This window comes from Somniosus microcephalus, chromosome 4 (genome assembly GCF_052327205.1).
Source record: "Somniosus microcephalus isolate GS21.2 chromosome 4, FLI_Smic_1.0, whole genome shotgun sequence".
Classification (NCBI taxonomy): domain Eukaryota; kingdom Metazoa; phylum Chordata; class Chondrichthyes; order Squaliformes; family Somniosidae; genus Somniosus; species Somniosus microcephalus.
Window position 1 is genome coordinate 184,646,905 of NC_140990.1, and position 12,881 is coordinate 184,659,785.

Genomic DNA, 12,881 nt, shown 5'->3' on the forward strand with positions numbered 1-12,881 from the left:
AGTATGTAAAAAAGAAAAGTAGCAAAAGTAAGCGTTGGTCCATTAGAGGCTGAGACAGGAGAAATTATATTAGGGAACAAGGAAATGGCAGAAGCTTTAAACAAATATTTTGTAACTGTCTTCACAGTAGAAGACACAAAAAGTATACTAAAAATGGTGGGGCACAAAGGGGCAAATGAGAGCGAGGAACTTAAAATAATCAGTACAGAAAAAGTACCTGAGAAACTAATGGGACTAAAAGCCGACAAATCCCCTGGACCTGATGGCCTACATCCTTGGGTTCTAAAAGAGGTGGCTGCAGAGATAGTGGATGCATTGGTTGTGATCTTCCAAAATTTCCTAGATTCAGGAAAGTCCCAGAGGATTGGAAGGTAGCAAATGTAACCCCGCTATTCAAGAAAGGAGAGAAAACCGGGAACTACAGGCCAGTTAGCCTGACATCAGTCATCAGGAAAATGCTGGAATCCATTATTAAGGAAGTGTTAACAGGGTACTTAGAAAATCATAATACGATTAGGCAGAGTCAACATGGTTTTATGGAAGGGAAATCGTGTTTGACAAATTTATTTGAGTTTTTTGAAGATTTAACTAGCAGGGTAGATAAAAGGGGAACCAGTGGATGTAGTATATTTGGATTTCCAAAAGGCATGCAATAAGGTGCCACATAAAAGGTTGTTGAGCAAGATAAGGGCACATAGGGTTGGGGGTAAGGTATTAGCATGGATAAAGGATTGGTTAACAGACAGGAGAGTAGGGATAAATGGGTCATTTTCAGATTGGCAGGTAGTAACTAGTGGGATGCTGTAAGGATCAGTGCTTGGGCCTCAGCTATTTACAATCTATATTAATGACTTAGATGAAGGGACCAAGTGCAATGTAATCCAAGTTTTATGACAATACAAAGCTCAGTGGAAAAGTAAGATGTGAGGAGGACGCAAAGAGCCTGCAAAGGGGTATACTGTAGACAGGTTAAGTGAGTGGGGAAATAAGGTGGCAGATGGAGTTATAATGTGGGGAAATGTGAGGTTATTCACTTTGGTAGGAAGAATAGAAAAACAGAATATATTTTAAATGGTGAGAAACTATTAAATGTTGGTGTTCAGACCTAGTACAAGAAACACAGAACTAGCATGCAGGTACAGCAAGCAATTAGGAAGGCTAATGGCATGTTGGCCTTTATTGCTAGAGGGTTGGAGTACAAGAGTAAGGAAGTCTTGCTACAATTGTACAGGGTTCTGGTGAGACCACACCTGGAGAATTGTGCACAGTTTTGGTCTCCTTATTTAAGGAAGGATATACTTACCTTAGAGGCGATGCAACAAAGGTTCAATAGATTGATCCCTGGGATGAGGGGGTTGTCCTAAGAGGAGAGGTTGAGTAGATTGGGTCTATACTCTCTGGAGTTTAGAAGAATAAGAGGTGATCTCATTGAAACATAAGATTCTGAAGGTGATTGACAGGATAGATGCTGAGATTGTTTCCTCTGGCTGGAGAGTCTAGAACGAGAGGGGCATAGTCTCAGGATAAGTGGCTGGCCTATTAAGACTGAGATGAGGAGGATTTTCTTCACTCAGACAGTTGAGTGTCTTTGGAATTCTCTACGATGCGGATAGGACAGGAAAGTGGAGTTGAGGTCGAAGATCAGCCATGATCTTACTGAATGGCGGAGCAGGCTTGAGGGGCCGTATGGCCTATTCCTGCTCCTAATTCTTATGTTCTCATGGACCATGACCTATCTTCCTCAATAGCCTCAATTGGGAAACCTCATCAAATATCTTTTGAAAGTTCAAGCACTTATATCTATTGAATATCTCTCTTTAAATGATCAACAGTATCTAGTAGCAGCAAGTATCTAGTACAGAATTTTCCCCAACTACAGATGTCATACTATCCAATCTATAATTATCGGTTCATGCTCACTCCATTTTTGAACATTGGCTCAACATGAGCAACCTTCCAGGTCTCAGTAGAGCCCTTAGATTTGTGGAACTCGAACATTTTAAATCAGAGCTGTATCCAGAAGACCACTGAAACAAACTTGTGTGTGTAATCTGGTTTTAGTCTATGTAAGCATGAACACCCACCCCAAACATCTGCGGACAATAGTGACTTTTAAAAATATTTTTCCTCCCAATTTTCTCCCCTCCTCTCCGAATTGGCTGACTCTTGGTGAAATGCTGGATTCCAATATTAAGGGAAGTGGCAACAGGGCACTTAGAAAATCATAATACGATTAGGCAGAGTCAACATGGTTGTATGAAAGGGAAATCGTGTTTAACAAATCTATTCGTTTTTTTGAGGATGTAACTAGCAGGGTAGATAAAGGGGAACCTGTTGAGATACCGCGGCAAATGTGGGAGTCGAGACCAGAGTTGATGGAACACAACTGCTTTAATTTACATCATGGCAAAACAAGTGCTTAAAAAGCCCGCGCAACCACTCAAATACTCCCCAGACAGGAAGTGCTCCCGGCAGCCTGTCCCTACGGGAAACAAGCTGCCGGAGGAAAGGGCCCACGGCTGGGGGCGGCTGCTGCCGGCAGTGCACCTGCGTAAACTGTCCATGCCGCCGTGAGCGGATTATGTCCAATGGTGGCATGTCGCCACAGAGCTCCCCCCAGAATCCACTTAGGAGGAGTAGACGAGTCGTGACGGTGGTCTAATGGTTCTGCCGGAGCGGCTCGGAGTGGCCGCCGGTCTAGTTGGTAGGGCCGGGCGGTTCGCCGCCGGCTGTGCTAGCTTGCTGGCGGGACGGCCTCTAGTTGGAGGTCGGGCCATGGGGACCTGTTCCCCTGGTTCTGTGTGTGCTGGTTTGAGTCGGTTGATGGAGACCGTTTTGACCCTGTCGCCGAGTCACAGCTTGAAGACCTTGTCCCCGGTTTGTAGTACCTCGTACGGTCCGTCGTACGGGGGTCGCAGGGGTCCGCGGTGTGCGTCGTGTCGCACGAAGACGAAGCGTGCCTGCTGTAAGTTTGGCGGGACTTAAGGTGCGAGTTCGCCGTGTCGGTTGACCGGAAGTGGGGCGAACTGTTGAGTGGAAGAGAAAAAGTTGAGCCGCTGCTGTTCGGCCGACCAAGGCGTGGTAGCCTCCGGAAGGAATTCGCCTGGTACGCGCAGCAGTTGTCCGTAGACTAACTCCGCTGCTGAGGACTGGAGGTCTTCCTTGAACGCAGTACGTAGGCCTAGTAGCACCCACGGTAGGCGGTCAGTCCAGGTACTGTCCTGCAGGCTGGCGCGAAGTGAGGCCTTGAGTGACCTGTGGAAGCGTTCACACAGCCCATTGGCCTGCGGGTGGTACGCCGTGGTTCGGTGGAGCGTCACCCCGAGGTTGCGTGCTGTGGCCGTCCAGAGTTCGGAGGTGAACTGGGCGCCTCTGTCAGAGGTTATGTCGGCCGGTACGCCGAACCTCGCGACCCAGGTGTTAACGAACGCCCTGGCGATGTCGGCTGTGGTGGTGGAGGTCAGCGGCACTGCCTCAGGCCAGCGTGTGTAGCGGTCGACCATCGTGAGAAGAGAAGTTTGGCCTTGCGATGGCAGCAGAGGACCGACGATGTCGACGTGTACGTGGTCGAAGCGGCGGCTGGGTACCTCGAAGTCTCCCAGGGGTGCTTGTGTGTGCAGCTGCACCTTAGCCCGTTGGCAGGCGAGGCAGGAGTTGGCCCAAGTCCGAACATCTTTGCTGAGGCCGCGCCAGATGAAGCGCTGGGAGAGGAGTTTAACGGATGCGCAGGAACCCGGATGGGAGAGCCTGTGGAGCGCGTCGAAGATGCGGCGGCGCCAGGTTGCAGGGACAACCGGCCTGGGTTGGCCGAGTGAGACGTCGCAAGTGACTGCCGTGGCTTTGGGCCCGTGCGCGACCTTGGCTAGGCGTAGCCCTGGCAGGCTGGTAGCCGCCGAGAGGTGGTCTGGGTCCGTGAGCTGGGCCGCTGCTAGTTGCGCGTAGTCGACCGCTAGGTGATTCGCGCAGATGGCAGGACGGGAAAGGCAGTCGGCGACAACGTTGTCTCTACCGGAGACGTGCTGGATGTCCGTGGTAAACTCGGACACGGCCGCGAGCTGGCGTTGCTGCCTAGCGGACCAGGGGTCGGTGTTCTTGGCCATCGCGTATGTGAGCGGCTTGTGGTCCACGTACGCGGTAAAGGGGCGGCCCTCCAGGAGGAACCTGAAATGGCGGACCGACAGGTGGAGCGCGAGAGGCTCGCGGTCGAAAGTAGAGTATTTGACCTCCGGGGAGCGCTGTTGGCGGCTGTAGAAGGCAAGTGGCTGCCACGCGCCATTGACCCACTGCTCGAACACGGCTCCGACCGCATGGTCGGAGGCGTCGGTGGTGAGCACGACCCGGGCATCAGCCCTCGGGTGTGCGAGCAGGGTGGCGTCGGCGAGCGCGTTTTTGGTGGCATCGAAGGCGGCTGACGTGTCAGCGGTCCAGGCTACGGCCATCTTGCCGGATTTACCTCGGAGGGAATCATATAGGGGCTTCATGAGGGCTGCAGCTCTGGGGATGAACCTGTTGTAAAAGTTCACCATCCCGAGGAACTCCTGGAGGCCTTTGATGGTTTTAGGGCGGGGGAATTGCTGGACGGCCTGCACCTTGTTGGGCAGGGGGACGGCCCCAACAGGAGTGATGTGGTGGCCGAGAAAATCGATATCGGCTAGGCTGAATTGGCACTTCGCCGGGCTGAGGATAAGCCCGTGTTGGGCTAAGCGCCCGAACAGGATGCGAAGGTGTTCGAGGTGTTCCTGTTTGGAGGAGCTGGCCACGAGAATGTCGTCTAGATAGACGAATAGAAAGTTCAGGTCCCGGAGGGCTGAGTCCATAAGGCGCTGAAAAGCCTGGGCTGCATTCTTGAGGCCGAAGGGCATCCTCAGGAACTCGAACAGGCCGAATAGGGTGATGACGGCTGTTTTGGGGATGTCCGCGGGGTGTACGGGGACTTGGTGGTAACCGCGCACCAGGTCGACCTTGGAGAAGACAGTTCGTCCGGCCAATCGGGCCGAGAAGTCCTGGATGTGCGGCACCGGGTATCGGTCGGGGGTGGTGGCATCGTTGAGGCGGCGGTAGTCCCCGCAGGGGCGCCAGCCTCCGCCGGGCTTGGGGGCGATGTGGAGGGGCTAGGCCCAAGGGCTGCTGGAGCGGTGGATGATGCCGAGTTGCTCCATGGTAGTGAACTCGGCCCGCGCGATTTCCAGCTTGGCCGGGTCGAGTCTGCGGGCGTGGGCAGCGACCGGGGGGCCGGTGGTGGGGATATAGTGCTCCACACCGTGTTTGGCGGCTTTGGCCGAAAAGGTCGGGTTAGTGAGGGCGGGAAACTCGGCTAGTAGTGCCGAGTAGTCGTCCGTGGCTCTGGCGAGGCAGTAGGTCGCCAGGCCGGCCGAACGGGCCGGGGTGACTGCGCCAGGGATGGGGGCCATAGTATTGATGTCGACGAGGCGGTGCCTCGGAATGTCGACAAGAAGGCCGTGGGCGCGTAGGAAGTCGGTGCCGATGAGTGGACAGAGGACCTTGGCTGTGAGGAACTCCCAGCGGTAGCGGCAGCCTGCGAGGTCGAGCGTGACCATGCGGGTGCCGTATGTGCAGATGTCAGAGCCATTGGCTGCAGCCAGCGTAACACCCCGTGCACCGCGTTGGATTTCGAGGGCGGAGGCGGGGGTGATGCTGTGCTGGGCTCCTGTGTCGCACAGGAATCGGCGGTTGGTGCTGTCGTCGATGACGTACAGTAAGGGCCCCTTTTGCCCCGCGGCCATCGTGGGGGCCGGTGCGGGGAGGGATTTGAAAGTGCACGGTGGCGTGCAGCGTTGGGCCCTAGTGCCAAAACGGGTGTGGTAGTAGCAGTGACCCGGAGTGGAAGGGCGGTCGGGCCTAGTGAGCCGGGGGGGACCGCGTGGTCGCTGCCGTGAGGTCGGGCGCGACGTCGCGGGGGGGTCTGCGCGGAGAGCAGCCGGTCAGCCTTTTTGGCTAGCTCGTTCAGGTCCATGGAGCCAGACTCCACAATGAGCGGGCGGATGCTGGCGGGGAGCTGCCGAATGAAAAGCGTGCGAAAGAGGGCACCGGGTTTTTTGTCGTCCGAGAGGGACAGCATGTGGGAAAGCAGGTCTGATGGTGAAGCGTCACCAAGGCCTAGAAGGTCGAGGAGTTGGCAGTTGCGCTGGTAGGAGGACGCCTGAAATTTTTTTAAGGAGCGCGGCCTTCAGATGTTCGTACTTTCCTTCCTCTGGTGGATCCTGCAGCGCTGCCCAAACCTTAGGGACTGTGGCGCAGGTGAGAGAGGCGACGAGGTAGTCGTACTTCGTGGCGTCGACTGTAATGCTTCTCAGCCGGAATCTGGACTCGGCTTGAACGAACCAGGCCTCGGCCAGGTTCTCCCAAAAGTCCGGTAGTTTAACCGTGACTGCGTTTGTATCCGCCATGCTAGCTTAGGATTCGTCCTGAGCGTTGGGGTCACCAGTGTTGAGATACCGCGGCAAACGTGGGAGTCGAGACCAGAGTTGATGGAACACAACTGCTTTAATTTACATCATGGCAAAACAAGTGCTTAAAAAGCCCGTGCAACCACCTAAATACTCCCCAGACAGGAAGTGCTCCCGGCAGCCTGTCCCTATGGGAAACAAGCTGCCGGAGGAAAGGGCCCACGGCTGGGGGCGGCTGCTGCCGGCAGTGCGCCTGCGTAAACTGTCCGTGCCGCCGTGAGCGGATTATGTCCAATGGTGGCATGTCGCCACAAACCTGTAGTATATTTGGATTTTCAAAAGGCATTCAATAAGGTGCCACACAAATGTTGTTACACAAGATAAGGGCCCATGGGGTTGGGGATAAGGTATGAGCATGGACAGAGGGTTGGTTAACAGACAAAACAGAGTAGGAATAAATGGGTCATTTTCAGGTTGGCAGTCTGTTACCAGTGGGGTGCCGCAAGGGTCAGTGCTGGGGCCTCAGCTATTTACAATCTATATTAGTGACTTGGATGAATGGACCAAGTATAATTTATCTAAGTTTGCTGACGATATAAAGCTAGGTGGGAAAGTAAGCTGTGAGGAGGACAGAGTCTGCAAAGGGATATAGACAGGTTAAGTGACTGGGCAAGAAGCTGGGAGATGGGAGTATAATGTGGGGAAATGTGAGGTTATTCACTTTGGTAGGAAGAATAGAAAAACAGAGTATTTTTAAATGGTGAGAAACTATTAAATGTTGGCGTAGAGGAATTTGGGGGTCCTTGTACACGAAACACAGAAAGTTAACATGCAGGTACAGCAAGGGGTTGGTGTACAGGAGTAAGGAACTCTTGCTGAAATTGTACAAGGCTTTGGTGAGACCATACCTGGAGTGCGGTGTACAGTTTTGGTCTCCTTACCCAAGGAAGGATAAACTTGCCTCAGAGGCGGTGCAGCCAAGTTTCACTAGATTCCTGGGATGAGGGGATTGTCCTGTGAGGAGAGATTGTGTAGAATGGGCCTATACTTTCTGGAGTTTAGAAGAATGAGAGGTGATCTCATTGAAACATACAAGATTCTGAAAGGGCTTGACAGGGTAGATGCTGAGAGGCTGTTTCCCCTGGCTGGAGAGTCTAGAACTAGGGGTCGAGTCTCTGGATAAGGGGTCAGCCATTTATGACTGAGATGAGGATAAATTTCTTCACTCAGTGTTGTGAATCTCTGGAATTCTCTACCCCAGAGGGTGGTGGATGCTGAGTTGTTGAGTATATTCAAGGCTGAGAGATAGATAGATTTTTGGAATCAAGGGATATGGGGGTTGGGCGGGAAAGTGGAGTTTAGGTCGAAGGTCAGCCATGATCTTATTGAATGACAGAGCAGGCCCGAGGGGCTGAAGGTCTACTCCTGCTCCTGTTTCTTATGCTCTTATGTACACAGTCTCTGGTACCTCACCCAAGTGGCCATTTTCCATGTAAACATAGACAGCAAGCATTGGTGGACTGTCGACCATAGAAAGCATCACAGCCAAGCATGATCCCGCCCATATTCCAGGAGGGCTCACTGAGTAGCAAATGAGATGGGGGGCACTGGCTGCTTATTTCCCAAAGGCACCAAGGCCAGCTGCAACACCTTTATCATCTCCCTGTTTGAGAACAGCTAACCACACAGATTGGGGATGGTACAGATTGGCGTATGGCTCAGCAGTGCACGGAGTTGTGCAATTGTCAAAAGAGCCATCAAGTGAGCTCATCAAAATATGTACATGGTAAAAATGTTAGGTAATAATGCAGTACATCCACTCAAATTTCCTGCAGAATTTCTTTTCCATGTGGCACGTATATTATTGACTGGTATCTGCAGTTCGTTAGAAAATATACATCCAACGCACAACATGCCTTAAGCAAACTATATCTGCACTTATGAGGATTCAGTTTTTATTTTTCACTCTTTCTAGCCATACAGAACTGAACAGGGCAGGAACAGGATTAGCTGTGATGCCACCAATGGTGGAATTTCCTGCTGATACTGTCTATGCTCACACATAAACTGAGGTACCTGGTTGGCAACTGGTGCCTGTGACACCCACACCACAACAAGAATCAGTACCATTTACAGGAGGGTAGAGGGGAAGATAGACAAAATTGGGAAAGGTAAAACTTCTAAGCCAATTTACCTGGCAAACTGGAAGAGCTGGACCCGGATTTCATACTAGCGCTGGACAGGGACGACCATTCATATGCAGCTTCAGCCCGCTTCACAGCATCCTGGTAGTTGTCATATAGTTGCTTCCCATACTGGTTAACAAAGATGAAAAGGGGATTATTTGATTATCACTGTCAGCTTCTGTACATTTCCAAAGGAAAAAGGCCACAGTCACAGTAGCTGTTCATTCAGGTTTAAGCCAACTAGATATGCCATGGCTAAAATTCTACTGAAGCTAATTCTCCTCAATGTTCTGCCAATTCACTTCTCTAGCGAGATTCATTTCCTCAAAATCCAATACACAGTGTCAAGCCTGTACCCACCAGTTCTGCACCCCAGTGTTAGACAGTGACAGACCTGTACAAATACTCAACTGCAAGAGGGGATCTGGCCCAGGTGGTTTGGCAACAAAGATTGGCAGGTAAAATAGTAAATGAGCAACGGGAGGCCGTCAAGGAGGATATAGTTCAGGTACAGACTAGACACATTCCTATGATGGGGAAAGGAAGAAAATCCATAGCTAGAGCTCACAGGATGACTAAAGAAATTGAGATTAAAATGAAACAGAAAAAGGAAGCTGATAAGTGTCAGGTTTGTAATACAGTAGGGAATTATGCAAAATACAAAAAGTACAGAGAACTGAAAAAAGGAAGTAAGAGGGGCAAAAGAGATTAGTGGTAGCATAAAACAGAACATGAAAGTCTTTTAGTAACATATAAAAAGTATAGTCAAAGGGACCACAAAGGAAATAATCTTGTGGAAACAGAGGGCATGGCTTAGGTAAAATAAGTACTTTGCATCTGTCTTCAGAAAAGAATAGACTGTGGCCAATGTCAAAGATGGCAACGCTCAAAGTAGAAAATTCACCTTGTTCGGATGAATCATAGAATGGGTACAGCACAGAAGGTCGTCATTCGGCCCATCAAGCCCATGCTGGCTCTCTGCAAGAGCACTTCAGCTAGTCCCACTCCCCCGCCCTTTCCCTGTAGCCCTGCAATTTTTTTCCTTCAGGTACTTATCCAATTCCCTTTTGAAAGCCACGATTGAATCTGCCTCCACCGCCCTTTCAAGCAGTGCATTTCAGATCCTAACCACTCGTGCGTAAAAAAGTTTTTCCTCATGTCACCTTTGTTTTTTTTGCCAATCACCTTAAATCTGTGTCCTCTGGTTCTCGACCCTTCCGTCAATGGGAACAGTTTCTCTCCATCTACTCTGTCTAGGTCCATCATGATTTTGAACACCTCTATCAAATCTCCTTTCAACCTTCTCTGCTCTAAGGAGAACAACCCCAGCTTCTCCAGTCTATCCATGTAACTGAAGTCCCTCATCCCTGGAATCATTCCCGTAAATAATTTCTGCACCCTTTCTACGGCCTTCACATCCTTCCTAAAGTGCAGCACCCAGAATTGGACACAATACTCCAGTTGAGGCCGAATCAGTATTTTATAAAGGTTCATCATAACTTCCTTGCTTTTGTACTCTATGCCTCCATTTATGAAGCCCAGGATCCCGTTCGCTTTTTTTAACCACTTTCTCAACCTGCCCTGCCACTTTCAACGATTTGTGCACATATGCCCTCAGGTCTCTCAGTTTATGCACCCCCTTTAGGATTGTATCCTTTAGTTTATATTGCCTTACCTTGTTCTTCCTACCAAAATGTATCATTTCACACTTTTCTGCGTTAAATTTCATCTGCCACATGTTCGTCCATTTGACCAGCTTGTCTATGTCTTCTTGAAGTCCATCACTATCCTCCTCACTGTTCACTATACTTCCAGTTTTGTGTCATCTGCAAATTTTGAAATTGTGCCCTGTACTCCCAATTCCAAGTCATTAATATATATCAAGAAAAGCAGAGGTCCTAGTACCGACCCCTGGGGACACCATTATATACCTCCCTCCAGTCCGAAAAACAACCGTTCACCATTCATCCCATAAATCATTTCTGCACCCTCTCTAAGGCCTTCACATACTTCCTAAAGTGCAGCGCCCACTACTCTGTTTCCTGTCACTTAGCCAATTTGGGATGCATCCTAGCTTGCTAAGGGAAATAAGAGTGGTAGTGCAGTTGATATTGTGTAGATAGACTTTAAAAAGGTGTTTAATAAAGTACCACATAATAGACTGGTTAGCAAAATTGAAGCCCATCAAAAGCCCATCCCTTTAATCAAAAGGGATTAAAGGGGCAGTGGCAGCATGGATACAAATCTGGCGAAAAGATTGAAAGCATAAAGTTTTTCAGACTAGAGGGAGGTATATAGTGGCGTCCCCAGGGGTTATTAGGACCACCGCTCTTTTTGATATATATCAATCACCTAAACTTGGAGGCATAATTTCAAAGTTTGCAGTTGACAGAAAACTTGAAAATGTAGTAAACAGTGAGGAGGATAGTAGCAGTCTTCAGGAGGACATAGACAGACTGGTGAAATGAGCAAACATATGGCAGATTAAATTTAACACAGAAAGGTGGAAAAAAGAATGAGGAGAGGCAATATAAACCAAATGGTACAATTTTAAAGGGGATACAGGAACAGAGAGACCTGGGGGTTCACAAACAAATCTTTGAAGGTGGCAGGACAAGTTGGTAAGGATGTTAAAAAAAGCATAAGAGGATCATTGGCTTTATAAATAGAGGCCAAGAGTACAAAAGCAAGGAAGTTATTGTAAACCTTTATAAATTACTAGTTAAGCCTCAGCTGGAGAATTGTGTCCAATTATGGGCAGCACACTTTAGGAAGGATGTCAAGGCCTTGGTGAGGGTGCAGAGGAGATATACTAGAATGGTACCAGGGAGGAGGGACTTCAGTTATGTGGAAAAACTAGAGAAGCTGGGCATGTTCTCCTTAAAGCAGGGAAGGTTAAGGGGAGATTTAATAGAAGTGCTCAAAATTATGCAGGGATTTGATAGAGTAGATAGGGAGAAACTGTTTCTACTGGCAGGAGGGTCAAAAATCACAGGATACAGATTTAAGATGATTGGCAAAAGAACCAGCAGGGAGATGAGATTTTTTTTTTTGTTACACAGCGAGTTATGATGATTTGGAATGCACTGCCTGAAAGGGCGGTGGAAGCAGATTCAACAGTAGCTTTCAAAAGGGAATTGTATATATACTTGAAAAGGAAAAATTTGCAGGGCTATGGGGAAAGGGCAGGTGAGTGGGACTAATTGGATAGCTCTTTCAAAGAGCTGGCACAGACATGATTTTTGCTTCATATTTAAAGGTTAAGAGGACAGTGCTGGGGAAAGGAGCAGTGGTGTTTAGTGTTGGTCTCAAGAATTTTCAGGTTAGGTATAGTGCAGGCTAGCGACTGAATGAAACTCACTACTCCACCCAAGGATAAAGCATGACCACCTCCCCCAACAGCTAGTTACCTTGGCAATGCGAATGCCATTCACCCACTGGTGAAGAATTCTGACATCATCACAGCAGAGGTACTTGATGTATTGAGACTTCTTCTGGATCTGAGGGTGCTGCAGAAAAACAATAAATGGGAGAATAAACTTTTACACATCACAAGGCAGGCAGCAACGTACAAAAATTTCTAACAAATCACTGTGGTCAGACTGGAAATGGGAAAATGTAAGCCCAAACTGTCAAACACTTGTATTGAATTTGACTATACATCGATATTAAAAATATAATGCCTGCAATACTTCCTGTCTATGCCACTTGACTTTCTTTCATCACACTTTGCGTCAATATTTTCTATTATAAATTCCTATATCCACATATTTATGGAGGATGGAAGACAGGAGGCCGGCCAAGAGAGCATTGGAATAGTAGAGTCTGGAGGTAACAAAAGCAAGGATAAGAGTTTCAGCAGCAAATGGGCCGAGGCCAGGGCAGAGATGGGCGATATTTCGTGGGTGGAAGCAAGCGGTCTTGGTTAGAGAGGCGCTATGGGGTTCAAAGCTTAGCTCAAGGTCAAATAGGATGCGGAGGTTGCAAACAGTCTGGTTCAACCCGAGATAGTGGCCATGGAGGGACCGAAGACTTCCCAATATTTAATTGGAGGAAATCTCTGCTCATCCAAAACTGGATGTCGGTCAAGCAGCATGACAAATCACAGGCAGTGGAGAGCTCAAGCGAGGTGGTGGTGAGGTAGAGCTGGGTGTCGTTAGCGTACATGTCGAATCTGACGTTGTGTTTTCGGATGATGTCACCAAGGGGCAGTGTGTAGATGAGAAATAGGAGGGGGTTGAGGAGAGGTCCTTGGGGGTACTCCAGAAATAACAGCGAGGGAGCCGGA

At 49.2% G+C, this 12,881-nt stretch overlaps 1 protein-coding gene across 3 annotated transcripts in view; it reads right to left on the reverse strand.

The window, feature by feature from the left end:
• The window catches only part of LOC147120067 (ras-associated and pleckstrin homology domains-containing protein 1-like), a 287,386-nt gene that overhangs the window by 29,176 nt on the left and 245,329 nt on the right, over positions 1-12,881 (reverse strand). For all 3 annotated transcript variants that reach the window (XM_085985600.1, XM_085985599.1, XM_085985598.1), the window contains 2 exons: positions 12,004-12,102; positions 8,602-8,722 (listed from right to left, as the gene is read on the reverse strand). In XM_085985600.1, coding sequence (XP_085841726.1) covers positions 8,602-8,722; positions 12,004-12,102 — 220 coding nt within the window. The remainder of the gene's footprint in view (positions 1-8,601; positions 8,723-12,003; positions 12,103-12,881) is intronic.